This window comes from Pyrgilauda ruficollis, unplaced genomic scaffold, assembly GCF_017590135.1.
Source record: "Pyrgilauda ruficollis isolate IOZ18807 unplaced genomic scaffold, ASM1759013v1 scaffold185, whole genome shotgun sequence".
In the NCBI taxonomy this organism is placed as follows: domain Eukaryota; kingdom Metazoa; phylum Chordata; class Aves; order Passeriformes; family Passeridae; genus Pyrgilauda; species Pyrgilauda ruficollis.
In genome coordinates, this window is record NW_024517540.1 from 740,691 (window position 1) to 768,568 (window position 27,878).

At 63.0% G+C, this 27,878-nt stretch overlaps 3 protein-coding genes across 3 annotated transcripts in view; all 3 read left to right on the top strand.

Moving 5' to 3' along the window:
• Positions 1-197: 197 nt before the first annotated feature.
• On the top strand, positions 198-10,049 carry INSRR (insulin receptor related receptor). Its single transcript, XM_041464885.1, has 19 exons — positions 198-326; positions 1,883-2,434; positions 3,758-4,070; positions 4,156-4,298; positions 4,440-4,584; positions 4,668-4,882; positions 4,952-5,078; positions 5,190-5,428; positions 5,513-5,680; positions 5,787-5,976; positions 6,101-6,142; positions 6,251-6,516; positions 6,629-6,765; positions 7,066-7,359; positions 7,438-7,548; positions 7,648-7,807; positions 8,822-8,951; positions 9,021-9,155; positions 9,288-10,049. Exons 1-19 carry the CDS (start codon positions 251-253, stop codon positions 9,556-9,558), a joined length of 3,714 nt encoding a protein of 1,237 aa, XP_041320819.1. The 5' UTR covers positions 198-250; the 3' UTR covers positions 9,559-10,049.
• Positions 10,050-11,245: 1,196 nt separating this feature from the next.
• NTRK1 (neurotrophic receptor tyrosine kinase 1) lies at positions 11,246-20,718 on the top strand. The gene is made up of 17 exons (XM_041464886.1): positions 11,246-11,433; positions 13,029-13,103; positions 13,274-13,345; positions 13,752-13,820; positions 14,103-14,257; positions 14,371-14,522; positions 14,676-14,802; positions 14,883-15,212; positions 15,429-15,446; positions 15,582-15,640; positions 15,899-16,001; positions 16,341-16,487; positions 16,578-16,708; positions 16,781-16,953; positions 19,057-19,297; positions 19,662-19,820; positions 20,445-20,718. Exons 1-17 carry the CDS (start codon positions 11,246-11,248, stop codon positions 20,628-20,630), a joined length of 2,385 nt encoding a protein of 794 aa, XP_041320820.1. The 3' UTR covers positions 20,631-20,718.
• Positions 20,719-24,338: 3,620 nt separating this feature from the next.
• Positions 24,339-27,878, top strand: part of PEAR1 (platelet endothelial aggregation receptor 1) — a 9,688-nt gene continuing 6,148 nt past the window's right edge. The window contains exons 1-5 of the mRNA XM_041464888.1: positions 24,339-24,471; positions 26,053-26,145; positions 26,234-26,338; positions 27,049-27,149; positions 27,252-27,459. Coding sequence (XP_041320822.1) covers positions 26,054-26,145; positions 26,234-26,338; positions 27,049-27,149; positions 27,252-27,459 — 506 coding nt within the window. The 5' untranslated portion in view covers positions 24,339-24,471; position 26,053. The remainder of the gene's footprint in view (positions 24,472-26,052; positions 26,146-26,233; positions 26,339-27,048; positions 27,150-27,251; positions 27,460-27,878) is intronic.

The following is a 27,878-nucleotide window of genomic DNA, read 5'->3' on the forward strand; positions in this document are numbered from 1 at the left end:
CCGCCCTGTTTTCCCCCTCTCTATTTCCCAAACATGCCCTGGCCCTGGCCCTGACAGTTGTCAGGCTAAATATTTTGTGTGCGGCAGCCGAAAACAAAAGTGAAGGGGCCGCAGGGTCCGGGCGGGGTCCGTGGGCCCCCCCCAGTCCCGGCGCTCCCCGGGTACCGGCCGGACACGGCGAGCGGCGCCGGACACGGTGCGGCAGAGCCCGAGAGCGGCGGGGACGGGGCCCTGGGGGTCCCGCTCGAGGATGGGGCCGAGGATGGGGGTGATGTTGCTGGTCCTTGGCCACCTCCCAGTGCCCCCCGTGTGGGCTCCCAACGAAAGTAAGTGCTTGGGAGTGGGGTGGGGGGTGCTTGCTTTGGGGGGCAGTTTTGGGGCGGGGGCTGCCTGTGCTCAGGGGTCTGCAAGAGACAAGCCCCGAGGCAAAGCTCTTGGGGTGTTCCCTGAGTTTGCCCCCCAATGCTGCAGACCCCCCGTGCTGGGCAGGAGGGGCAGAGTGTGGCAGCCCCCTACTGCTGGGATAGGATGAGGGGAGTGGAGTGGGGGGCTTGGCCGGAGATGGGTCCCTCAGCCCCACCGGGATGGTGTGAAATTGTCCCAGGAGTTGGGAGCGCTGCTCCCTGCGCAGCTGCTGGGGTGGGAAAAGTTGGGGAGGGGGTGCCATGGTGGGGAGGGGGCAGCCGTGGGTCCTGGGTCTCATGGCCACGACAGGGGACAGCTGGGGGTATGAGGAGGGTCTGTCATTTGTCCTGCCTTCCCCTCTCCCTATCACCCGTGCCTCAGTTTCCCCAGTCACCGAGGGGCTGTGCTGGGGGATGGGAGCAGTGGAGGAGGAGGATGAAGCACCAAGAGCTGCCCAAGGGACACACGTCACTGTGCCTGCTCCCTCTGGGACCCCTGTCCTCTGTCTGTGCTCCCAGGGGCAGGGGAGACCCCCTCCCCTTACAGGGGGACTTTGCAGGGTCAGGGAGGTGATGGTGGCAGCAGGGGTGGTAACCCTCGCAGTGGGACAGAGGGACCCTCCTGTCCTCAGAGGGAGGGGACAGGGCTCCCAGTGAGGGGCTGAACCTGGGGAGAGGGGCTATGGGCAGCTGCCAGAGCCACAGTGCCCACGGGGCCGCAGTGCCCACGGTTCATGGGTGGCACCAAGAGGGGAAAATCACCACCAAACATGAGGTCACAAGGACATGGCCATGAGCCCGGGCTGGCAGCAGGCAGACGAGGGGTGTACCATGCACCTGATCCCCTCCAGGACCTGGCCCTGGTTTCTGGCTGGGGATGCTGTCAGTGGGAAGCTCTGTGCTTAGTCTGGCTCTTGCATCTGTGCCAGGATTAGGAAGCAGGAGGTGCTGGGGCTCATGCTGCCCATTCCTGGGTGAAAAAGCTCCAGGACAGCCAGTGTGGGGCTGGGGCCGTGCCACATGGACACCTGTGGTAGCCTTTCATGCCCCATTATCTTTCTGGGGACCAGGGGGAGTTAATGGGGACAGCCCTGCTGGAGCTGCCACTCACTGGGTAACCGTGAGTGGGGAGATCTGTGAGCACCCACAGCTGCCCTGCAACTTGAGGAAGGAGAAAAGCTGTCTGCACCCCCAGACAGCTTCCCCCAGGGCTGGGACTTGATTGTGGGGCTGACGTGGGGCAGGGTAGCCTGCCAGGCCTCGTTAGCATCGCTGCTGACGGACACGCCGTGCCCCGGAGAGCCGCGGCGTGTCGGCTGCTGCCAGAGCCGCTCGCGTCTCCAATTCCAGCCATGCTTCACAGGCAGCACCAGGATATTAAACTCCCCCTGAGCATCACCTGGGGGTCCCTGGGTGGGAGTGGGGGCAGCTGCCCTGTCCCTGCTGCTGCCCATGGGGTCCCCCTCTCGCCACCCCAGTCTGCGGCAGCATGGACATCCGCAACGACGTCTCCCAGCTGCGGAAGCTGGAGAACTGCTCCATCATCGAAGGCAACCTGCAGATCCTGCTGATGTTCACCACGGGCGCCGAGGACTTTCGGGGGCTCAGCTTCCCTCGCCTGCTCATGATCACAGAGTACCTGCTCCTTTTCCGCGTCTACGGGCTGGAGAGCCTGCGGGATCTCTTCCCCAACCTCTCCGTCATCCGCGGCACCAACCTCTTCTTCAGCTACGCCTTGGTCATCTTCGAGATGCCGCACCTGCGGGACGTGGGGCTGCACAGCCTGGGCCACATCCTCCGCGGTTCGGTGCGCATTGAGCGCAACCAGGAGCTCTGCCACCTCTCCACCATCGACTGGGGGCTGCTGCTGCCCGACAGCGGGGACAGCACCTACATCGTCGGCAATAAGTTGGCTGAAGAGTGTGCCGATGTCTGCCCGGGCATCCTGGATGTGGAGAAGCCGTGTGTGCAGACCAGCGTCAACGGACAGCTGGATTATCGCTGCTGGACCTCCAGCTACTGCCAGAAAGGTGGGTGCTGCTGGCACGGGGTCTGGTTGTGCTGCTTTTCTGGGATGGTGCTGTTTGCACTGTGGGGCAAACGGGGAGGGTGCTGGAGGAGGCTGGTGGGGCCACCTGGGAATGGCAGAGCCGGCGTGTGGCCGTGGCTCCCCTGCTGCAGGGAGTGTGCTGTGCAGGCAGCACGGTGGGGTAACCAGATCCGTGCTGTATCATCCTCCGAGGAGAGGCCAGCTCCTGGCTGCTGTGTTTTCCCAGCGGCGAGGTAAATACAGGCCCCTCCTGAGCTCGTTTTCTGTAAACAGGAGAGCTGGTAATGAAATATGTACTATAAACACAGATCCTTATCAGGGCTGCAACCTCAGCTGTGGCCCCGGCCTGGCTGCACTGGGCAGATGGGGTTCAGCATGGGTTGAGCCCCACCTTGTCCATCCATCTGTCCTGCTGTCCCTCCATGCAGCCCCCCATCCAGCCATCCAGCTGCTCACTCAGCCACCCATCAACCCACCTGCCTGGCCAGCCTCACTCATCACACAGCTGTCCATCCGTTCCTCCATCCCTTTGGGCACCCCTCCATCAGTGCTGCCATGCCTCCATCCACTTCTCCATTAATCCATCCCTGTATTCCTCACTGCATACCTGCATCCCTCCCTTTCTCCCTCCATTCTTGCATCCCCACATCCCAGCATCCCTCCTGTCCCTGCATCACATTTCTCTCTTCATTCCACCATCCCTCACTCCATCCCTTCATTCCTCCATCACCAAATCCACCCCCATGTCCCTCCTTCCCTACATCCCTTCATCCCACCATCCATCCCTGCATCACATTTCTCCCTTCATCCCACCATCCATTCCTCCCTCCATCCCTGGATTCCTCCATCATCAAATCCATCCCCACATCCCTCCCTGCATCCCTTCATCCCACCATCCATTCCTCCCTCCATCCCTGGATTCCTCCATCATCAAATCCATCCCCACATCCCTCCCTGCATCCCTTCATCCCACCATCCATTCCTCCCTCCATCCCTGCATTCCTCCATCATCAAATCCATCCCCACATCCCTCCCTGCATCCCATCATCCCACCATCCATTCCTCCCTCCATCCCTGCATTCCTCCATCATTGAATGCCTCCCTCCCTGCATCCCTTCATCCCCCCATCCCTCCCTCTGTCTATCTCTCTACCCCACCCTCCCTCCTGTTTTCCCCCAGCCCTGGAGGATGCCAGCAGCCCCCCGAGCCCTTCCCACCTCTCTCCTCTCCCCCCTGACCCCAATCCCAAGCCGTGCAGCCCAAGGCTGGGCTCCGTGCCCACGTGCCGTGTCTCCCCTCTCAGTGTGCCCGTGCGGTGCGGGCTCGGCGTGCACGGCAGCGGGCGAGTGCTGCCACGCCGAGTGCCTGGGGGGCTGCGGCCGCCCCCACGACAGACGGGCCTGCGTCGCCTGCCGCCACTTCCACTTCAACGGGCACTGCCTGCCCTCGTGCCCGCCCCGCACCTACGAGTACGAGGGCTGGCGCTGCGTCACCGCCGAGTACTGCGCCAGCCTCCGCAAGGTCTCCGACAACCCCCGCGACGCCTCCAAGTTCGTCATCCACCAGCGGCAGTGCCTGTCCGAGTGTCCTTCGGGATACACCAGGAACGAGAGCAGGTGGGGGTGTCCCCGGTGCCCCGGCACGGGCACGGTGGTGGCGCGCTGGCTGGCTCACGTCCCGTCCCTGTCACCCTGCCTGCAGCATGTTCTGCCACAAGTGCGAGGGGCTGTGTCCCAAGGAGTGCAAGGTGGGCACCAAGACCATCGACTCGATGCAGGCGGCGCAGGAGCTGGGGGGCTGCACCCTCATCGAGGGGAACCTCATCCTCAACATCCGCCGGGGCTGTGAGTGCCTGCCAAACCCACCCTGGGTGGGGCAGCTGCTGTGGAGGGCAGGGGGTGGAGGAAGGGGGGTGTTTTGCCTTGCAGAGTGAATTAATGGGGAGGTGCCCTTCTCCCTGAGCTCACACAGTGTGTCATTCCCAGATAACCTGGCCTCGGAGCTGCAGAGCAGCCTGGGACTCATTGAGACCATCACGGGCTTCTTGAAGATCAAGCACTCCTTTGCCCTCGTCTCCTTGTCCTTCTTCAAGAACCTAAAACTGATCCGTGGTGACTCCATGGTGGATGGGTGAGGATGGTGTGGGTTTGGGGGGGACATGTGGCCCTGAAGGTTCCCTTGCCCACTGCCTCCATCCATACCTCCTCCCCCAGGAATTACACCCTGTATGTCCTGGACAACCAGAACCTGCAGCAGCTCTGGGACTGGAGCCACCACATCCTCTCCATCCCTGTGGGCAAGATGTACTTTGCATTCAATCCCAAGCTGTGCCTGGCCGAGATCTATCGCATGGAGGAGGTGACAGGCACCAAGGGCCGGCAGAACAAAGCCGAGATCAACCCCCGCACCAACGGGGACCGGGCGTCCTGTGAGTACGGGCATGGGGACATCCAGCAGTGCCACGACCCTCTGCCTGAGCCCTGCCTCCTCCCCACAGGCAAGACCCAGACCCTGCGCTTCATCTCCAACGTCACCGAGTCCGATCGCATCTTCCTCAAGTGGGAGCGGTACCGGCCCCCCGAGTACCGGGACCTCCTCAGCTTCATTGTCTACTACAAGGAGTCGTAAGTGCTGCCTCTTGCCCCGTTGTGGAGGGCTTGGGAATGCTAGCCTGTGGTGTCCTCTGTCCCTGCTGGAAGCTCCCGGGACGCTCCCTGATGTCTGGTGTGGGATAGACCCTTCCAGAATGTGTCGGAGTACGTGGGACAGGATGCCTGTGGGGCCCAGAGCTGGAACGTGCTGGATGTGGATCTACCCCTGAGCAGTGAGCAGGAGCCAGGGGTGACGCTGCTCAATCTCCGTCCTTGGACCCAATATGCCATCTTTGTGCGCGCCATCACCCTCACCACGGCCGAGGAAGGACGCAACTACGGGGCACAGAGCGAGGTGGTTTACATCCGCACCATGCCAGCGGGTAAGGGGCTGGCAGGGGGCTGGCAATACCCTTGGTGAACCCCCCCACCCTCAGGAAAGACTGACCACCCCTGTGTCATCCCAGCCCCGACGGTGCCCCGGGATGTCATCTCCATGTCCAACTCTTCCTCCCACATCGTGGTGCGTTGGAAACCGCCCACGCAGCGCAACGGCAACATCGTCTACTACCTGGTGCTGTGGCAGCAGCTGGCCGAGGACATGGAACTCTACATCAACGACTACTGCCACAAAGGTGAGGCCAGGCCGAGCAGGGGCAGCACAGCAGCCAGGAACACCAGGGGAACGAGGGTGGTGCCACTGAGCCAGGCTCTGCCAGCCCTGCCCGTTGCTGCCCACAGGCCTGAAGCTGCCCACCAGCAGCGCAGACACGCGTTTTGGTTTTGGGGATGGTCCTGAGGGGGAGCAGGATGCGGAGGAGAGGTGCTGCCCCTGCCGCCCCACTGACGGGCAGCTCCGCATGGAGGGCGAGGCCGAGTCCTTCCAGAAGAAGTTTGAGAACTTCCTCCACAATTCCATCACCATCCCCAGGTGCCATCTGGGGGGGTTCCCTGCTTTGGGGGGCTCCCTCAAGCTGGGTGCGTGGGTCTGCCTGGGTGGGGGGGTCCAGTGGCTGCTCCTGGCAGACCCTTTAACTGATTTCCTACTGTGTCAGGCCACCCTGGAAGGTGACATCCATCAATAAGAACCCACAGAGGTGAGCTGGGACCACACCAGCCTGGGTGATCTCCCCTCCTCTGACCAATTTTGGGGGACAACCCCAGCGCCTCAACTCCCCACCACTTCCTGTCCCCATGTCCTGCAGGACCCCAAAGCAGCGCAGGGACGTGGTGGCCGTCACATCCGCGGCCAACGCTTCCTCAGCAGAGCCGCTGGCCCCGAGCCGCCCGGGAGGCGAGCCCAAGCCTGACTTCCAGATCTTCGAGGACAAGGTGGTGCGTGACCGGGCGGTGCTGTCGCGGCTGCGCCACTTCACCGAGTACCGCATCGACATCCACGCCTGCAACCACGCCGCGCACACCGTGGGCTGCAGCGCCGCCACCTTCGTCTTCGCCAGGACCATGCCCGAGCGTGCGTCCCCAGCCCTTCCAAACCCACCCTGGCCGTGCTGGGATGTTGTTGAGATGGGGCTTGGCAGTGGGTGATGCCCTCAGGAGCTGACTCCCTCTGTGCCTCTCTCCAGTGCAAGCTGACAACATTCCTGGCAACGTCACGTGGGAGCCGGCTGGCAAGAACAGTGTCCTGCTGCGCTGGGAAGAGCCCAGGAACCCCAACGGGCTCATCCTCAAGTATGAGATTAAGTACAGCCGGGAGAGTGAGGTGAGAACCCCCTGTGGCATCCCCTGCCCAGCCCTGCCAGGTCTGGTTATAGGGGCACACCACACCACACCACACCATCCCATCCTCCTCTCCATCTCCATCCCATCCCAACCCTATCTCCATCCCATTCCCATCCCATCTCCATCCCATCCCCAAACCATCCCATCCCACCCCATCCTCATCTCCATCTCCATCTCCATCTCCATCATGGAGATGAGGATGAGGATGGAGACGAGGATGGGAATGGGATGGAGATGGGAATGGGGACAGGGACTAGGATGGTGATGACATGGAGATGAGGATGGGGATGCGGATGGGGTTAGTCACAGTGACGGGGATGGGGTGATCCCCACTCACCCCACAGTGTACATGCCTGATGAGTGGGAGGTGTCCCGGGAGAAGATCACAGTGATCCGGGAGCTGGGACAGGGCTCCTTTGGGATGGTGTATGAGGGGGTGGCCCTGGGGCTGGTCACGGAGGGAGAGGAGACCAAGGTGGCCCTGAAGACAGTCAACGAGCTGGCCACCATGCGGGAGCGCATCGAGTTCCTCAACGAGGCCTCCGTCATGAAAGCCTTCAAGTGCCACCACGTGGTAGGTGGGCAGCTGAGGGGGAGGGAGGGGACGTGGCGGGTCTGGCCACTGACACGCCAGCCCTCTTTGTCCCTGCAGGTCCGTCTGCTGGGCGTGGTATCCCAGGGCCAGCCAGCTTTGGTCATCATGGAGCTGATGACACGTGGGGACCTGAAGAGCTACCTGCGTTCTCTCAGGCCTGAAGCCGAGGTGAGGGGCTGGTCAGGTGCCAGGAGAAGGGACACTCACCCTGCTCCAGGGGGGTGCTGGCACACCCCTGCCCCAGCCCTGACTCTGTGCACGGTGCAGAACAACCCCGGGCTGCCACCGCCGTCGCTGAAGGACATGATCCAGATGGCGGGCGAGATCGCCGACGGCATGGCCTACCTCAGCGCCAACAAGTTCGTGCACCGGGACCTGGCCGCCCGCAACTGCATGGTGTCCGAGGACTTCACCGTCAAGATTGGAGGTGGGAGAGAAAAATGTATAGAAAATTGTCAAACTGTGACAAAACTGTGTCCATTTCTGGGCCCCTCAGTTTGGGAAGGATGTGGGGATGCTTGAGCACGTCCAGAGGAGGCAACGAGGCTGGAGAGGGGCTGGGAACACAAACCCTGAGAGGAACCACTGAGGCTGCTGGGGGTGTTTAGCCTGGAGAAAAGGAGACTCAGGGGTGCCCTCATCACTCTACAACTTCCTGGATGGTGGTTGTAGTCAGGTGGGGTTGGGCTCTTTCTCCAGGAACTGACAGAACCAGAGGACACAGCCTTAAGCTTCACCAAGGGTTGGATATTAGGAAAGAGTTTTTCATGTAAAGAGTGATAAAGTTCTGGAATGGCTGCCTGGGGAGGTGGTGGAGTCACCATCCCTGATGTGTTTAACAAAGCCTGGTTGTGGCACTGGGTGCCAGGGTTTAGTTGAGGTCTTGGGGCTGGGTTGGACTCGATGATCTTGAAGGTCTCTTCCAACCCAGTGATTCTGTGAATTCTGTGAGAAGACTCACATCGTGTGCATCTGTATACAAACCTTGAGATAAGATACTACCTTAGAAATACCATAAGACAGACATTGTTGAGAGAAAAATTGAACTAGAAACAAGTTGCAAAAGATAGCCTTACAAATAAGACTAGATACTTTAGAGAAATAGAACTATGAAAGATGCATTGTAGCAGGACCCACAAAGTAATTTTAGATGATTACTGTAAGGCATTTACAACATAGTGTAGCTAAAGCTGATAGGCCAAGAAACACTTATAGTATATTGTAATTAAGAAATCATTAGCTTCTGATTGTAATGGCATGAATTATAACATCTGTATTGTCTCACCCTTCTCATGAGACTGAAAATAGAATCCAAGTTTTTAAAACACCTCTCAGTTGCCCCATCCCTGGGTCAGCAAAGGGCAACAGTGGGTGGGCAGTGGTGGTGCCAGCCCTGTCTCCTGCTGCCCACACCTTCCTCCTCCTCTTCCTCCTCCGCCAGATTTCGGCATGACCCGGGATATCTATGAGACGGATTATTACCGGAAAGGGGGCAAGGGGCTGCTCCCCGTGCGCTGGATGTCCCCCGAGGCGCTCAAGGACGGCATCTTCAACACGCAGTCTGACGTCTGGTGGGTGCTGGGGTGGGCAGAGCCGGGGGCATCTGGGGATCCCCCGGCTGAGCAGCGGTGCCCTGGCAGGTCCTTCGGGGTGGTGCTGTGGGAGATCGCCACGCTGGCCGAGCAGCCCTACCAGGGCATGTCCAACGAGCAGGTCCTGCGCTTTGTCATGGACAACGGCATCCTGGAGCGGCCCGAGAACTGCCCCGACGAGCTGTGAGTGCTGGGGACAGCCCCTCACACCCCCACCCTGCTGTGGGAGAGGCTGCCAGGGGAAATCGTGCTCTCTGCAGTGCTGGGAGGGCTGTTAGGAGCCCCCCAAAGCCAGCGGGTGCCCTCTCTCCGCAGCCACGAGCTGATGTGCCTGTGCTGGCAGCAGAACCCACGCCAGCGCCCCTCCTTCGTGCAGCTCCTGGAGCGCATCAAGGACCACATGGCGCCTGCTTTCCGCACCCTCTCCTTCTTCTACAGCCCCGAGAACGGCCATCACGGCTCGGGAGAGCCCTCCAGCACCGAGACAGATCCATCCCCCGAGGAGGATGAGCCCCCCGCATCCCCCCTGCCCGCACGCAGGGACCACAGCCCAGGGCAGCTCCCCAACGGGACAGCCTCGCTCTGACCCCGGGGTGTCCTCGGACCCCTGCTGGACTCTGCACCCCACGCCCCTCTCCAGCCACCCCCCACTTGCTGGGAGCCCCCCGCATTATTTATTGCTTCTGAGGGCCCAGCCGAGGAGTGGGTGCCTTGGGAGGAGGGTGGCAGCAAGGCAAGGATGGTCCGTGGGATGCATTTCCCCTGAAAATAAATTGGGGGTGCTCCGAGATGGGGGGAGGGAGTGGGGGGCTGCTGCTTGGGAGGAGAACACGCATTTTTCCTTACTTTTTTTGGGGGGGTGGGATAAGGTGGGTATGGGAATGGGTAGCAGGGTTTGGCATTTGGGGTCCCCCATCAACCTGCCCCTGTCATCGCTCCCCAGGTCAGCGACCCCTGTGATCCCCACACCTTTCCCGGGTGGGGAAACTGAGTCACGGGTCTCAGAGAAGCCTGGGGTGCCCTGATGTCTCTTCCCAGAGGCCGTGCTGGTCCACGGAAGGGGCGTCACTGCCTAATCTGAGCGCGAATAAAGGGGACGAAGCTCAGCTCTGGCAGTGCCTGGTTTGGGGGGGGGTCGCGGGGGGGGGGGCGGCACAAGGGGCTTCCCACTCCCCACCCCCCCAGCCCTATCTGCGTCCTGTGGCTTTGCCCTGCGGTGCCCAAACCGGGGGCGTTTCTAGAGAAAAACGTCAAAGCAGTGGAATTTAGGAGGATGTGGCGACAGCCGCTGGCCCGCTCTGCCGGGAGGGGAGGGGGGGGGTGCTGGGGTGTCCAGTGGGGCCCCACGGGAGGTGACCCCAAAGGAATCGAGGCCCCGTGGGTGCCGCTGGGCGCTGGCGGTGGAGATGAGCCATGGGGGGAAGGGTGCGGGCTCAGCGCTGGGATGAGCCACCCCCCGACGTGCTTCCGAGCAAGCTCGGGGACAAAACAGCGTCCTGGTGGGGATGGGGAGCCCTGTCCCGTCCTGCCCCACCTCGGGGAGGAGGGCGAGGTGGGTCCTGGTGGGAGGGGACAGTTGGGGACATGGTCACTGTGCCACCAAACGTCCCTCGGTCTCCAGCATCTCTGCTCCCCGACATAACGGGGTGCTGGGGAAGAGCTTCATCCAGGCGAGACCATCACGCCTCGAGATTTGGGGGCACCGTCGGGGGGGTGTGACAGCTTGGGGGACTGTAGGTGGCCCGTGGGCTGGTGACAAGCTCTGTCCCTTATACTGCAGCCCGCCCTGAGCCAGGTGCTGGAGCGGGTGTGGTGGCTGTGTGTACACGGGTGTGCCCTGGGAATTTTGGGGGTTCCACTGGTGGGATGGATCCGCTTGGTGGGGCTGGGGGTGCCGGTGTATGGTGCCAGCATGCAGGGAGGGTGGCGGCAGGGCACGGGCAGGGCACGGGCAGGGCACAGACGGGCTCCATGGTCGGTGCCAGTGTGAGGAATCCCCCTGTCCCGGGTCGGAGCCTTCCCGATGCCGGTGAATCACGGCTGGGGGTGTCTGGGGCCGGGGCGGGGGCGGTGCCGGGGCGGGGGGAGCCGCCGGCCCCTCCCGGGAGGCCGGTCCGTGCGTTGCTTTTAAGCCCCGCACGGCCCCGTGCTCGGGCTGCCGGGCAAGTGCGAGGGAGGGCGGCACTGGCGGCACCGGCAGCACCGGCACCGGGTCCAGGACCGGCACCGGGACCAGGACCGGCCCCGGGACCGGCACCGGGACCGGCCCCGCGATGCCGCCGCTGCTCGCCTGGCTGTGCCTGGCCGTGCTGCTCCTGCCGCTGTCCCTGCCAGCCCCGGGCGCTGCCGGTGCCTGCCCCCGGTCCTGCCGCTGCCCCGGGGCCGGGATATTGCTCTGCCGGGAGCCCGACACCGTGAGCAGCCTGGCCTCGCTGCTGGGAAGCGGCAGCTTCACCGACGTGTGAGTGGGGCCGGGGGTCGGGGTGCTGGAGCTCAGGGAGCAGGCAGAGGAGATGGGGGTGACGAGGCTGGGGGTGACAGAGCTCGGGGAGCAGGCAGAGGAGCTGGGGTGACGGGGCTCGGGGAGCAGGCGGAGGGGCTGGGGGTGACGGTGCTGAGGGATGCAGTGATGAGGCTGGTGCAGCGATGGAGTTGGCGGTGACAGAGCTCGGGGACGGAGCTGATGGGGTTGGGAGTGACGGATTTTGGGGAGCAGGCAGAAGGGGTGGGAGCGATGGGATGGTGGTGGTTGTGGCTGGGGACAGCAGAGCTGGAGGGCTGGGCGGTGATGGGGACGGAGGTGATTAGCTCGGGGGCAGGATGGCCGGGCTGGGCTGGAGCAGGGATCGCTGGATGGGCTGGGGTCGCTGTGAGGAGAGCGCCTGCTCGGTGGGAGGCACTGGGGGCTGCAAAATGGGGTGGGGGGGTGCAGCATCCCCCCAGGGAGCAAGCGAGGGGCTGGGGGCAGCTCTTCACCCCCTCCTGCGGCGATGCCAGCGGCGGCAACACGCTGAGGATGCAGCAGGGACCCCGGGCAGGGAGCGCCCATTCAGGGAGGGCAGGGCTGTGGGCAGCCGCTTGTCCCCATCCTGTTGGGGCTGTCGCTGTGTCCTGGGACCTGTGGGTTGGCATGCAGGGGGGACACACCCCAGCTTTGCTGCTTTGGGGCATCTGCTCTGCTCCCACTCCTTCCCCTGCTGCAGGATGTGTGGTGGGGAGACAAGGGCCTGAGCGAGCAGAGATAGGAGGGTGCTGGGGGGCAGGGTGACGGGGTGCTGCAGGACACCAAAGTGCCCCAGTTTCTGGGGTTTCCCCCCACCCCGCAGCCCTGCCTGTGCCGCATTGCTGGGGCCTGGCTGCGGTGTCCCCGTGCCTCAGTTTCCCCACGTGGCAGGGGATGCTGCGCCACAGGCGCTGCCAGCTCTTTGTTCGCTGGCTGGTGGGGTGGGGTGGGGTGGCTGGTGGTGGGGATGGTGTCCCAGAGAGACCCCCAGCCATCCCACTGCCCCAGCTGCTCTCGTCCCATCCTCACCAGGGTCAGAAAGACCAAACCCCCCATGGTGTGGGTCTGAACCCAAATTATCCAGCCCCTGTGATTTGGGGTTCACAGGAGTGGGGTGAGGCAGGGAAAATCCCTGCACCTGCTCCCAAAGGGGCTTTTCTTCATCTCCTGCCTGGAGAAAAGGGTGCAGGGACAGTGACAGAGGTGTCCCTGTCACAGTGCAGGACACACTGGGGTGCGAGAAAAGGTGGGGACCCAAAGGCTGAATGGGGCTGACACCCAGCAAACTTATTCTGTGTGGGCTCCAAGTGGTGACTCAGCCCTGACCCCACAGAGTTCACACTGACCAGGGGCTCGGCACCATCGGGATCACCTGCTGCCATCCCCCCTTCTTCCCAGCTCATCCCAGGGGAAACTGAGGCACAGTGGGGCGGCTCAGCTCCATCCTTGTCCCCATCCCCGGCTGTGACCACAGCCTGGGGAGTGGGAGGGCTCTCACACCCCTCGTGAGGGGTCGTGGGCTGCTCCCCTGACCCCCCTCCTTTGCCTTCCAGCGTCATTGAGAACCAGCCGGAGCTCACGACCTTGACCCGAGCTGACACCAGGATGCTGCGGGACCTCCGGAACCTGTGAGCACCCCAGGGGTGGGGTCCCTGCACAGAGAAATGGGGAGAGCGAAGGGCTGTGGTGGAGGGGGGGATCCCCAGAGCTCAATCCCACTGCAAGCAGCCACAGGGGAAGCTCCCAGAGCGGAGGTTCAGGACTCACGGCGCAGTGCTCAGCCCTTCCCTCCTTTCAGCACCATCTCCAGGTCGGGGCTGCAGCACATCTCTGCCGATGCCTTCCTGGACACCCCCAGGCTGAGCCACGTGTGAGTCTCCCCTTCCCCACTCCCCTCCCCTCGTTCGGGGATGAGCCCCCCCGGCCCCCGGGCGCTGTCCCCGCTGCAGGGTGGCCGGTCCCCGTGCCCGGGCGGGATCGATGCTGTCCCGCTGCCCGCGGGCACATCAGCCCGGCCGGGGAGGGGGCACGCAGGGCTCTGCTGCTGAGTGGGAAACCATCGATCTGGGCATCGATCCCGGCCCCCCCTGGGAGCCCTGTGCTGCCCCCCGAGAATGGGGGGACCCTGTTCTGGGGTGTGGGGCTGGTGGCACGCCTGGCAGAGCCGGTTTTGCTTGGTCACGGTGTGACAGCCCCGGTGCTGCCACCAGAGCCTCTGCGGGTGTTGGATGGGAGTTTGAGTGGGAAGGGGCGGCTGATGGGGGCTGTCCCAACAGGAATCTCTCCTCCAATGCACTGCAAAGCCTTTCCTGGAAAACCTTCTGGCACCTGCCCCTGCAAGAGCTGTGAGTGATGAGAGAGAGGGGGGAGGTGGGTGCAGAGCATCTCCCACTGGGGATGTACCCCTCAAGTGACACAGAGGCAGAGCTGGGGGTGCAGTGAGATGGTGGCTCTCACGTCCATGGGTGTGGGGACAGAGATGGGGGTGGCACATGGGGCATGTGTGACACAAAGCTGGAGGCTGGGGGTGCCCAGGTGCAGCCTTGGCCGACTCTGCTGGGACATACACAAACGTGTGTGGCATGGAGTCCTTTTGATCCTGTGTTCTCTTCCCTGCTCCATCTCAGCATCTTGGTGGGAAATCCCTTCAACTGCTCCTGTGGCCTGCGCTGGCTGCAGCTGTGGCACAACAGCAGCCGGGCCGAGCTGGGGAACCAGTCCCTGCTCTGCTGGGAGGGCAGCATGCCCGTGCCCCTGGGCAGCCAGGTTCTCCACGCCTGTGGTACGTGCCTGGCGATGGCTTTGGCCCCTGCGTTTGCCCCCTGTCCTGAGCCGTTTGGCTGGGGATGGCAGGGACACAGGGACACACGTGGCTCGGCCTCCCTGCCCCTGCAGACCCCCCGAGCATCCACATCGAGCCCCCCGAGGCGGTGCTGCGCCAAGGGGACAGTGTCAACCTCACCTGCCACATCAGCGCCAACCCACCGGCCACCGCGGAGTGGGTGGTCCCCGAGGTGGTCCCCGAGGTGGGACCCGAGCTGCTCGCTGTCACCAAGGCAAGCTCAGCCTTCCAGGGGGATGGCCCAGCAGCGCTGACCCCCCCCAGCATCCTCTCACTGCTGGGTGGGAACAGGGGGATGCAGGGGCTGGCCAGGCTTGGGGGGTGGCATCTGCTCATCCCATCCTGGTGTTCCCTGCAGCTCTCAGACTGGGAGATCGTCCTGGAGATCAACAATGTCTCCTCCCACCTCAACCACAAGGACTTGGTGTGCCGGGCAGAGAACACGGCGGGGCTGGCAGAGGACAGTGTGATGCTGAACGTCACCTGTGAGGAGTACAGAAGGGGCTGGGCTGGGTGCTGGGCAGGGGGTCTGCCTCAGGAACCCACCCAGCTCTGTCTCTGCCAGTTCCCCCCGTGATTCTGCTGCTGGACACGGCCATCCCCCGGCATTCCTGGTGCATCCCCTTCTCCGTGGATGGCAACCCCGTCCCCAGCGTCCGCTGGCTCTTCAACGGCACAGAGCTGGTGGAGGGGCCCTACATCCACACCCTCATCATGGAGTACGAGCACAACTCCACCGTCCTCCACGGCTGCCTCCAGCTCAACCGTCCCACCCACGTCAACAACGGCAACTACACCCTGGTGGTGCAAAACGCCCTGGGCTCGGCCTCCCGCAGCGTCCACGTGCGCTTCATGGACAACCCCTTCAGCTTCAGCCCTGAGGAGCCCATCCCCGGTAGGTGCCAGGTGGGGGCTGCCTGGGGTGTCCCCCGTCTCACCGAGGAGCTGTGTCACACCTGGTGTGCAGGAGGGGTTGTATTGGGCTCTGCCTGTTGTCTATACGAGCCCTGGCGTGCCTCAGTTTCCCCAGGGATGTGAGGGGGAAGGATGGGCTGCTCCCACCTGAGGAATAACGAGTGTTTCTCCTTTCTCTCCCTTTGGGCTGCTCCAGTGTCTCTGTCTCCACTGGGTGAGTGGCCAGGATTGCTGCCCCGGCCCCCCTAAACTGGACATTCCACCCATCCTGGGGTGTCCAGGTCCTTGCCAGGGCCACTTCAGGGGGATGGGGACCCCACAGTCACCCTGCACCTTCTCCCTGCCCCAGGCACCAGGAACAGCTCGCTGGAGGGGCCTGTGGAGACAATGGATGAGCACACGCTTGGGGTGAGGAGACGCTCTGCAGTGTGGGATGGGGGGACCAGGACACCTGTGAGAGGGTGGGACAAACCCCCTGGGGACAGCCAAACCAGCACTGAAGGGGATGTGGGTTACATGATGGGGATGAAGGACAGTCTCAGTGCCTCAGTTTCCCCTGTGGCATGTCTTGGGGCTTGTAACCATCTCACAGCTTGTTCCCATCCCACGGGCTGAGAAAAGGGACCTGGTGGGACTGGTCCTGAGCGCTGTCCTCGCTGCCAGCAGGTCTCGGTGGCCGTGGCGCTGGCTGTGTTCGCCTGCCTCTCCCTCTCTGTCATGCTCATCCTGCTCAACAAGTGCGGGCGCCGCTCCAAGTTCGGCATTAACCGTGAGTCCCCCCAGCCTGGTGACTCAATATTCGGGCTGTGACACGGGGACAGCCCGGTCCCCACGTCCCTGTGGCACCTGGGTTGGGTCACAGGTGTGGGAAGAGGGACTCTGGGTGGGGGGACACCCGTGGAGAGGTGCTGGCTCCCCCGGGAGTGTGGGCAGCAGCTGCTAATTCACTCCTGGAATGGATTCAGCCTCTAAATGGTTTTGATCGGGCTGCCTGGCCCCCGGGGGCCGGACGAGCAGGGGGTTGCTCGGCAGAGCCTGGCACTGGTTGCACAGGCTGGGGAGGGGGGGCTGGGGGACCCTCTGATGGCCTTGTCCTTGTCCCCACAAGGCTCAGCAGTGCTGGCCCAAGAGGATGACCTGGCCATGTCCCTGCACTTCATGAACCTGGGCAGCAGCCCCCTTTCCTCAGCTGAGAGCAAGCTGGAGGGGCTGAAGAGCAACTTCATCGAGAACCCCCAGTATTTCTGCAACGCCTGTAAGGCTTGGGTTGGGGACTGCGGTCCCCGAGCACCCCCTCGTGCTCACACCCGAGCCGGGGGGCACTGACGGGTGGGGGTCCCCCCAGGCGTGCATCACGTGCAGCGGCGGGACATCGTGCTGAAGTGGGAGCTGGGCGAGGGCGCCTTCGGGAAGGTTTTCTTGGCCGAGTGCTACAACCTCCTCCCGGAGCAGGAGAAGATGCTGGTGGCTGTGAAGGTGAGGAGGGGGCGCGGTGTGGGGGTGAGGGGGGTCTGTTGGGGGGGTGTCACTGATGCCGTGTCCCGGCAGGCGCTGAAGGAGGTGACAGAGAGCGCCCGCTTGGATTTCCAGCGCGAAGCCGAGCTGCTGACGGTGCTGCAGCACGAGCACATCGTCAAGTTCTACGGCGTGTGCACGGAGGGCGAGCCCCTCATCATGGTCTTCGAGTACATGAAACACGGCGACCTCAACCGCTTCCTCAGGTGGGACGGGGGGGGACACGAGCCCCCCATCTGCCTCTCCATCAGCGCAGCCAGCCTGCTCCCTGCTAATGCAGCCCTCCTTGCAATATTGATTAGATTAGCTGTCTGAGAGGCTTAAATAGAGAGAGATTGGCCATCAGCTGGAATAAGCAGAGACTTTTCGATTGCCCCCCCAGGTATTGCTGCTAGACGGGGGGGGCTGCCAGAGGCATCGCTTTAGTGGCCGCGCGAGGAGCTCTGAGACGTGGCTTTTATGATTATTGTTATGGGAGTTGGCATTAATGGTTCTGCCGAGCAGAGCTCCCCCAGCCCCCGGCCACGGCCGCCCCGGCCGGGCTGTCAGCCGCGCTCGCCATCAAAGGCACCGAGGGCTGCGGGCGGCCGGAGCCGCGCTGGCCCCCGGCTGGGCTCGCACGCCCCACTTCACACACGCTGCTGCTTTCACACCCTCCCCGTGTGCCCTGACACGCTGCCTTGCACCCCAACCTGCTGCCTTGCACCCTGACACACCACCTAGCACCTCGACCTGCTGCCTTCTGCAGGGCCCATGTGTGTGCACAGGTGTGTGTGCCCGCCTCTGTGCGTGCACAGGTGTGTGTGATCTCACTGTGTGTGCACACAGGTGTGTGTGCCCTCCCCTGTGCATGCACAGGTGTGTGTGCCCTCCTCTGTGTGTGCCCAGGTGTGTGTGCCCTCCCCTGTGCACGCACAGGTGTGTGTGCCTTCCTTGTGTGTGTCCTCTGTGTGTGCCCAGGTGTGTGTGCAGCGCCCACCTCTGTGCATGCACAGGTGTGTGTGCCCTCCTCTGTGTGTGCCCAGGTGTGTGTGCCCTCCCCTGTGCACGCACAGGTGTGTGTGCCTTCCTTGTGTGTGTGCCCTCCTCTGTGCATGCACAGGTGTGGCGTGCATTCCCTGTGTATGTACCCCCCCGTGTGTGTGCACAGGCGTGTGTGCCCTGCCCCGTGTGCACACACAGGTGTGCACACCCACACACACCTCTCCCCTGTGAGTGTGTAACTCCCCTGTGCGCACACACGCATGTGAGCACGTTTCCCTTCTGTGTTTCCCTTCTGATCACGCTCCCTTCCCTGGCACACGTGGGCACACGTTTCACGCTTCTCCCTTGTGTGCCCACGTGTGCCAGGGGAGGATGCACACCTCTGTGTGTGTGTGTGTGTGTGTGTGTGTTCTGACCCCCCTGGGGTGTCCTCAGACCCCTGCTGGACTTTGCACCCCACGCCCTTCCCTCCCCACATGTGCACACACACACACACACACACACACACACACACACACACACACACACACACACACACACACACACTCTGACCCCCGTTGGACTTTGCACCCCATGCCCTTCCCTCCCCACATGTGCACACACACACACACACACACACACACACACGTGCACACCTTTCTCTGCTGTGTGTGAGCACCAGTGCTTGCCCGTGTCTGGACACACGTGAGCACCTTTCCCCACATGCCAGCCCTTTATTTTTACCCTTTTCCCTTGTCCAGGGAGTATTGAATTGGGGCATCCCCCATAATGTGCTCTGACTCCATGGTTCATGGTTCAGAGTGCTGAACAATTTCTTTATTAAGCTATATTATACTAAACCATACTAAATTACATACTAAAAAGATACTATAATAAAGAAAAACCCATGACTGTCTGCAGACAGTCAGACACAGCTTTGAGTGATTGGCTAATCACTCAAAACAACTTTCACCCATATCCAGTAACCAAATCACTTTGGGTAGACAATCTCCATAACACACTCCACGTGTGCAAAAAACAGGAGCAGTGAACAGAGATAAGAATTGCTTTCTCTCCTTCTCTCTGTGTGGTGGAGTCACCATCCCTGGATGTGTTTAAAAAAGGCCTGGATGTGGCACTGGGTGCCGTGGTTTTGTTGAGGTGTCAGGGAACAGGTTGGACTCGACGACCTTGAAGGTCTCTTCCAACCTTCTGTGATTCTGCGCTTCTCACTGCCTTGCCAGGAGAAATCCTTGGGAAGCCGTGCCTGCTTCTCTCTGCGAAGAGAGCTCCCACAGGGGGGCACAGCCTCTGTCTGCCCTCCAAGCAGCCCCTCTGCCCCGCAGGTCCCACGGCCCAGATGCCAAGATCCTGGAGCAGGGCGCGGGGCAGCCGCGGGGGCCGCTGGCGCTGGGCCACATGCTGCACATCGCCACGCAGATCGCCTCGGGCATGGTCTACCTGGCCTCCCTGCACTTCGTCCACCGCGACTTGGCCACCCGCAACTGCCTGGTGGGCCACGACCTGGTGGTGAAGATCGGTGATTTCGGCATGTCCCGGGACATCTACAGCACTGACTATTACCGGGTGAGCTGCTCTCTGCTCTGGGATGGGCTGGGAGGCCACGCTCAATTTTCCCTCGTGGCTGCTGCCTCCCACCCCTTCTCCATTCATGTTTAACCACAGAATGGGTTGGGTTGGAAAGGATGCTTGGAAGGATTCCAGCTCAACCTGCAGGGATGCTTTCCAAAAGAACAGGTTGCTCGCTCCAAATCCTGACCTTGAGTATCTCCAGGGATGGGGCAGCCGCAGCTTCTCTGGGCAACCTGTGCCAGGGCATCACCACCCTCAGAGTAAAAAATTTCTGCCTTACATCTAACCTGGGGCTTAAGGGATGGGGGGAAGGGAAACAGGAGGGTCCCTGCCGTGCTGACAGCCCTGCTGTGGGCAGGTGGGGGGCAGGACCATGCTGCCCATCCGCTGGATGCCTCCTGAGAGCATCCTGTACCGTAAATTCACCACCGAGAGCGACATCTGGAGCTTCGGCGTGGTGCTCTGGGAGATCTTCACCTACGGGAAGCAGCCCTGGTACCAACTCTCCAACACTGAGGTGAGCAAGTGGTGCAAGGAGGGTGATAACAGCCCCTGGGGGTACTCAGAGTGGGGCAAGGAGGGTGATAACAGCCCCTGGGGGTACTCAGAGTGGGGGAAGGAGGGTAACAGCCCCTGTGGGTACTCAGAGCAGGGGAAGGAGGATGGTAACAGCACCCTGGGGGTACCCAAAGTGGGGCAAGGAGGGTGATAACAGCCCCTGTGGGTACCCAGAGCAGGGGAAGGAGGGTAACAGCCCCTGTGGGTACTCAGAGCAGGGGAAGGAGGATGGTAACAGCCCCCTGGGGGTACCCAGAGTGGGGCAAGGAGGGTGATAACAGCCCCTGGGGGTACCCAGAGGGGGGCAAGGAGGGTGATAACAGTCCCCTGGGGTACCCAGAGGGGGGCAAGGATGGTAACAGCCCCCTGGGGGTACCCAGAGGGGGGGAAGGAGGATGGTAACAGCCCCTGGCGGTACCCAGAGCAGGGCAAGGATGGTAACAGCCCCTGGGGGCACCCAGAGCAGGGGAAGGAGGATGGTAACAGCACCCTGGGGGAACCCAGAGGGGGGCAAGGAGGATGGTAACAGCCCCCCCAGGGGTACCCAGAGCAGGGGATCCCACCTCCATCCCTGTTCCTGCAGGCCATCGAATGCATCACGCAGGGCCGGGAGCTGGAGCGGCCCCGCACGTGCCCCTCCGAGGTCTATGCCATCATGCAGAGCTGCTGGCAGCGGGAGCCCCAGCAGCGCCAGCCCATCAAGGAGATCCACAGCCGCCTCCAGGCCCTCGTCAAAACACCCCCTGTCTATCTGGACATCCTGGGCTGAGTGGGGACCCCCAGGCACCCTCTGCTCCCTGCTGTTCCCCTGCCTGCCCTGCTGCCCAGGGGCACGGCTTTGCCCCACACAGCCCTGGACTGATGCCCCGAGGCGGGAGAAGCCTGAAATGTTATTTATAGTGCAAAATGCCGGCCCACTCCCGGGGTGGGGGGGCTGGAGGGCTGGGCTGGGGGACCCCCAGGGCTGTGGCCCTGCTGCCTGGCTCCTTGGCATGCCCACAGTGCCAGGATGGAGGCTCTTGGCTGATGTGGGTTGGCTCAGGGGGGGCAGAGCTGGGAGACCCCAGCACGGGGTCGGCGTCAGTGCAGGAGCTGGGGGGGCTCAGCTCACCTGGGGGAGTTGGGATTGCCCCATGCTCGCCCACTCTGCAGCGAAATCAGTCACTAATAAACCGTGTCTCCCCTGCACTGGCCCCTGCGTGCTCCGGGGTGTCAGCTGGGCAGGTGGGATGGGGCCATTTTGGGGAGAAAAGGGGGATTTTCACATCAGGGAAGCTGCCCTGTGTGGGGGAGAGGAGCTGGAGGGGAGGTGCTGTGCCAGGGATCCTCCCAGGATGAGGGGACAACGCTGCCTGGGCTGCAGTGATGCTGTGAGCACAGGAGCCGGGTGCAGGGGTCACACGTGCCGTGCTTTGTACCCACACCCCGGGGCAGGGGTGATGTCCCCATCCCGAGCCCAGCCAGGGATGTTTTGGCTGTGCCATGAGGACCACCCTGGGCAGCACTCCAGGGATTCCTGTGCCACACCCTGGCCTGGGGAGTCTCCTTGCCGAGGGCTCCAGGTGGAAGATGGGATTTTCCAGCACAAAGCCAACACCCATCCCCCCAAAAGAGTGACATCCCCCCTTCCCTGTGTCCTGTCATCGGAACCAGGGGGTTATCACATACCCTGTAGCATCCACTCCATCATCCTTCCTCAGGCTCTCCAGCCGCCTTGGTAATGGTAGAGACCTGGATTTGACCATAATGGAGCTGAATTGATTTCATCTGGATAATTAGGCAGCACAGGCAGAGCCCTGGCAGCTCCTTTGTTACCCCCTGTGACCCAAGATAAGCAGGAGGAAAGCGAGGTCGCGGGGGAAACTGAGGCACGGCACAAGGTGGGAGCAGTCAGGGGGTCTGTGGTGGGGTTTGGGGCTGGCGTGGCACCTGGCTGTGCCCAGTGCTGGTGTGGCACAATGACAACTGGAGGAACTGGGAGCTCCCAGCCCGTGATGCAGCCCTCAGCCCTGCAGCAGGGTCAGGCCCCTCTGGCTCTCCCTGGATCTTTGCTGAGGGTCCTGCCCGGGAAATGGGCACCTGGCATGGGCAGGTTGGCTCTGCTGCAGCTCAACCCGGCTGGCAGAGCCCCCCACCTGCTTCCTTGGGGTCTCTAATCGCTGCCCACGCTGATTTATGGCCTTTTTTCCCCTCTTATCTAATTTGAGGAAGGAACTAGATTACAACCTTGAGCTTTTCCAGCCCCTTGCTGGAGATTGCCGCAGACCAGTGCCCCAAAAGGACCATGCGTGGTGACACCCCCTCTCCAAACAGGGTGGGCTTCCCTGCATCTGTGCCTCAGATTCCTTCATGGCGTGGCAATGCCTCGTGGGCGTGCCTGTGCCTCAGTTTCCCCCGTAGAGCGGTCAGGGAAGAGTTAAGGTTCACCCCGCGATCGATTTTATCCCCCGCCCCTCCCTCCTAGCGAAGTTTCTCCATTTCACTGCTCCGGGGGGAGCGGTAATGGACTCTGGCAATGAGGTAATTAACGGCTCCGCTCCCTGGCGAGGCTGCCGCCCCAGCGGCACCGGGGCTGGCCCTGCTCACCCGGTTTCATCGCGGCTGGGGCTTCCCGGGCCCGATTCCGCTTCGTGCAGCTGCTGGTGGTCGCCACTCACACCCTGCCCCGCGGGTCCCATCCCTCCCGCGCCCTGGTGCCACCAGCTCTGACCACGGCAGGGTTGGGTCTGCCCTTTAGAGGGTCCCACTCCATCCCAAAAGCTCCTAAGGGGACCCCAGGTCCGCTCTAAGAGGATCAGTGATGTGTTTGGGGTCCCCCTCCTGCTGGGGTGGTGTTTAGGGGGGCTGAGGGTACAGCTGGATCCCGGCACTGAGATGAGCTCTGCACATCCACAGCCCCAGCCACACCAAAGTGCACTCGGGGGTCTCCGTCCTCTCCGGCTCCGAGGGTCCCGGGGGGGCTGCAAAGGCATCTCAGCACTGAAGTGCCGCTGGAATGTCCCCGAGCAATATTTCCCCCCCTCGCCCTGGGGACACCTTAAAAAGCATCGGAGGGAGGGGTCACTTCCCTAGCAGATCCTCAGCTCCGGATGTCCCCAACTTGTCCCATCTCCAATATCCTCTCCCATTCCAGGGCGCCGCAGCCCCCACGCCCCCCACGCCCACCCCTGCTCCGGGAAGCGCCGTTTTGGGGTGGCCCCAGCTGCGGGTGGGCTTGATCCTAATGGAGACCCGGGGAGAGGAACGGCGAGGGGGGCGGGCAGCCGAGTCTCCCTGGGATGTGAAAATCGTTGTGAGTGATTAGAGCTGTTCCTGTAACGAGCAGAGCAATTAACGGCGCCTCGGGAGCCGCTAATGTGTGCTGGGGGTGGGGGCAGCTGGGCAAGGGGGCCCGTGGTGCTGAGCTGCCTGGCCGGGTGTCCCGGGGTCGGGGGAACACGTGGGGATGAGGGGAGATGGTCAGGAGTCCGGGATTTAATTGTGATGTTTGGGATGCAGAAGTGGAGGATGGCTGGGAATCCGGGGGTGATGCAAGGCAGGGATCCCAGGATTTGGGGTGATGTGTGCTCAGGGATCCTGGGATGCAGGGGAACACACGGCCAGGGATCCTGGGGTGTCTGGGGTGAGGGGGTGACTCGTGCCTGAAGTCCTGGGATATGCCCAGGATCCTAAAATGTGGAGATGCTGTGTGCCCGGGATGTAGGGACACTGTGCCCGGGGTGTAGGGACACTGTGCCCGGAATGGGGCAGGGGATGTGCACCTGAGACTTGGGGTGCAGGGATGAGATGTCCCTGGGATACAGGGAGGATGTGCCCAGGACGTTGAGATACAGGAATGACATCCTGGGAGGCAGGGATGACGAGCCAGGGATGTTGGGATACAGGGATGATGTCCTGGGATGCAGGGATGAGGTGCCAGGGTTGTTGGGATGGTGTCCTGGGATGTTGGGATACAGGGATGATGTGCTGGGATGCAGGGAGGATGTGCCCAGGGTGTTGGGATGCAGGAATGATGTGTCCCAGACATGCAGGGATGCTGTGCAGGGGTGTTGGGTACCAACCCTGGGCTCTGCTCTGCTGCCAGCAGCCGCTGCCCTGATGCCAAAGGACACCCTGGTCCCCACATGCTGTCACCACAGAGCAGCTGCCCCTTGCTCTGGGAGTCCCTTCGCTTACCCCAGCCCTGGGGCACAACCCGGGTCAGGCCCTGCACCCATGGGTGCCACGGAGCCCTGGGGAAGGGGACATCCTGCAGCACCAGGACCTGCTGAGGGGCTGCCCCAGGATGTCCCCACAGACCTCTCCTCATCCAGTGCTCTGTGAGAGCAGTGCCGGTGCTGCTGCTCTGCCAAAACCCTCTGGTTTCTGGACAGAAGAGGGAAAAAAAAGAAAAAAAAAAAAAGAAAAAAAAAAAAAAAAAAAAATAATTAAGGGGATTTTTTTATTTTTTTCCCTTTTCCGTAGTTGACTCTACGTCCAAACTTCCTGAGAGCAGCTCCAGCCCTCCCTCCGCTTCCGACGGCCGCGCTGCGCCATCCCGGCCGGCCAGGCCAGCCCCGCGGCGGGGCCGCTGCGCCCTGACCCTGCCTGTCCCCGCGGCCCCCGGCCAGGTGAGTGCCCTGTCCCCTCCCGGGGCACCCTGGGGCCGGCTTGGGCGGGTGGCACCGTCCCCTGCTGGTCGCTGTGGGAGGGGGACAGGACGGTCACTGTGTCCCCAGCGCCCCGGGGAGGGGCACGGGATGGTGCAGGTTCCAAGGTGAGGGGACGCTGGTGGCCAGCGGGTGGGGCATGGGACAGTGCTGCGACAACCGAGGCGACCCCAAAGCTGACCCTGACTCTGTCCCTGCCCCTGACTTGCAGCCGTGCCCCCCTCGCCCTCAGCCAGCCCCATCCCTGCGGGTCCGCCGAGGAAACGCGTCAGACCCCGGGCTGTGGCGGAGGAAGCGCCGGGGCAGAGATAGCGGCTGTGGGGTGGCCACCACCTTGTCCCCCGCAGGGACAGGGCAGGGCAGCTCCCCTGCCCTCACCCCACACGCTCCTTTCAGCCCCATCACCCGTGGGATGCTCCTCATCCCACCCGCGGGGCTCTTAGGGACACCAGTGGGGAGAGCAGCGCCGGGTCTGGGGGTGTCTCTTGCCGTTTTGGGGGGGCTGAGCCCCGCGGTGAGGAGCAGATGGGACGTGCCGGCAAGTTTTGATGACTCCTTGCTTTTCCTGCCAGCATCTCCCCGTGGTTCCTGTTTTTCCCAGCAATGCTGGGACCCCCCTGGTCCCCCCACGTTGCTGGAAGAGGGGGATGAGCCTGGGGATGAGCTCGGGGCTCCCCTGGCCCTCCCCCCTCGGCAGGGTCCATGGGAGGGAATTTTGGCAGCGGATGAGCAATTAATTCCTCACTGCCGGGAGTTGAAGGGAAATGGGGGGGAAACTTTCCCACTGACAGTTTTTCCACCCCAAACCGGATGCTCTGGCCCCAAAACGCAGAGCGGGCTCTGCTGAGGGGGAGGATGAACCCAGGGAGCACCTTTGGGGTGTCCTATGGCCGGAGCAGCAAGGAAGCCCCGGTAAATCCAGCTGTGCTGATCAGGAAACCTCTGTTTCCTCCTTGGCACACGGCAGTCCTGCCCCGAAACGCTCATCCCGGTAAACAGCACGCCCGGCACGGCGGGCTCGGGGCTCGCCGGCCCTCCCAGCCCGGCCCCCGGCTGGAAACGCTCCTAGAGCCGCCCCGGCAGAGCCGGACCCTCTCTGGGTTGAGCAAGAAGCTGCTGGATCCAGGAAACTCAACTGGGAATAAACACAGAGCGAGTCGAAGTGGGGCCGCGCGGCGCCGTGCCAGGGGCTGGAGGCGCCGTGCCCAGCCCCACCCTGGCACCCCGGGCTGCCAGCTCCGGCAGCATCCCCCCCTTAGCGTGGGGTCTCCAGGACAGCTCGGGGTGATGCTCCAGATGTGCCCCGCGGTGTCTCAGGGATGAAGCTGGTGGGGCCACCCAGGCTGCTGAGCGGCCGTGCCTCAGTTTCCCCTTGGCACAGGCCAGCGGTCAGGGAGCAGCGGGGCCGGGGCTGTTTTTCGGGCTGGAGGAATGCAAAGCCAGCCCTGCAGGGAGGTCGGATGTGGAGCTGGGGCCGGGGGCGGTGGGTGGGGAGCGGGAATGTGCGGAGGCACGGGGTGAAGCCGTGGTCTCTCCGTGCAGGATGCTGCTGCGGGCCGCGGTGCTGGCGGTGCACGCCGGGCTCCTGGCTGCCCTCCGGCCCGGAGATCCCAACGTCTGCAGCTACTGGGAGAGGTAGGAGTGAGGGGGCAGGGGAGGGGGACAGCGACAGCGGTGGGGTCTCCCAGGACCTGCAGTCACCCTGAATTCCCCCCACCCGCAGCTTCACGGCGCCAGTGAAGGAGTCCTACACCAAACCGCACGTGGTGTCCTCCAGCGAGCCCTGCCCCGGGGGTCTGGGCCTCCCCCTGCCCTGCCCGCAGCACAGGTGGGAGCACCCCCAGCTCCCCAGAGCCCCTCGGGGACCGCAGGGTGTCCCCAGGGCCGTGGCGGGCTGGAGGGAGATTGTCCCACTGCAGGGTGTCCCCAGGCTCATGGAGGGGCAGTCCCACCCCAGGGTGTCCCCAAGGCTGTGAGGGGCTGGAGGGGGAATGTCTCACCCCAGGCTGGGACAAGGACAGTTAGGGGGCTGGGGGAGGGGCTGGACGGGGGTTGCCCCAAGCTCAGGGGGGCTGTCTCAGTGTCAGTGTCCCCAAGTTCATGGAGGGTCTGCAGAGGGTCTGTCCCCAAGGCCGGGGGCTGGAGGAGGGCAGTGCCAAGGGGCCATGGGGAGCTGAAGGGGGATTATCCCAACACAGCGTGTCCCCAAGCCCTGGGAGGATTGGAGGGGGGCTGGGGACAGTCCCAGTGCAGGGTGTCCCCAAGGCTGGGGGTCTGGGAGAGCTGTCCCTGGGCAGGGTGTCCCCAAGGGCAGGAGGGACAAGGGGGGGCAGGGAGAGCGGTCCTAGTGCAGGGTGTCCCCAAGGCTGAGGGGACAGGGGGGCTGGCAGGGCTGTCCCGGTTCAGGATGTCCCCAAGGACAGGCGGGACTGGAGGGGGGCTGTGCCCAAGGCCGGGGGGCTGGCAGGGCTGTCCCAGCACAGCGTGTCCCCAAGGCCAGCGGGGACAGGACGGTCACCGTGTCCCCTGGCGGCGCAGGGTGGTGTACCGCACCGAGTACCGCCAGGCCGTCCGCACCGACTACCGGCGGCGCTACCAGTGCTGCCAGGGCTACTACGAGAGCCGGGACTCCTGTGTCCGTGAGTGGGGCCCGGGCTCGGGGGGGCCCTGGGGCTGTGGCCCGCTGCAGGGTGTCCCCAGAGCTCCCTGAGGACGCCCCGTGCTCGGCCGTGTCCCCCCAGCTCACTGCAGCCAGGAGTGCGTCCACGGCCGCTGCGTGGCTCCCGAGCTGTGCCAGTGCGAGCCGGGCTGGCGCGGCCCCAGCTGCTCCAGCGGTGAGGGCTGGGCACAGCTGGGCACAGCTGGGGGGGCACCCCCTGCCAGGGGTGGCAGATGGGGCAGCGGGATTCCCTGGAGGGTTAATGGAGATGGGGGTGGGATGGGAATGGTGTGGGGTGGGAAGAGAATGGAATGGGTTGGGATGGGGATGGAGATTGGGATGGGATGGGATGAGATGGGATGGGTTGGGTTGGGATGGGGGTGGAGATTGGGATGGGTTGGGATGGGGAGGAAGAGGGGATGGGACCAGTGATAGGATGGATGGGAATGGGATAGGGGTAGTGATGGGATGAGGATGGGATTGGAAAGTGGATGAAAATAGGAAAAGGACATGATGGGAATGGACATAGGATGAAGATGGGCTGGGGAGGATGGCATGGCATGGCATGGCATGGCATGGCATGGCATGGCGTGGCATGGCATGGGGACAAGATGGGGACTGAACAGGCATGGGTGGAGGGTTGGCAATGACATGGGATGGGATGGGATGGGATGGGATGGGATGGGATGGGATGGGATGGGATGGGATG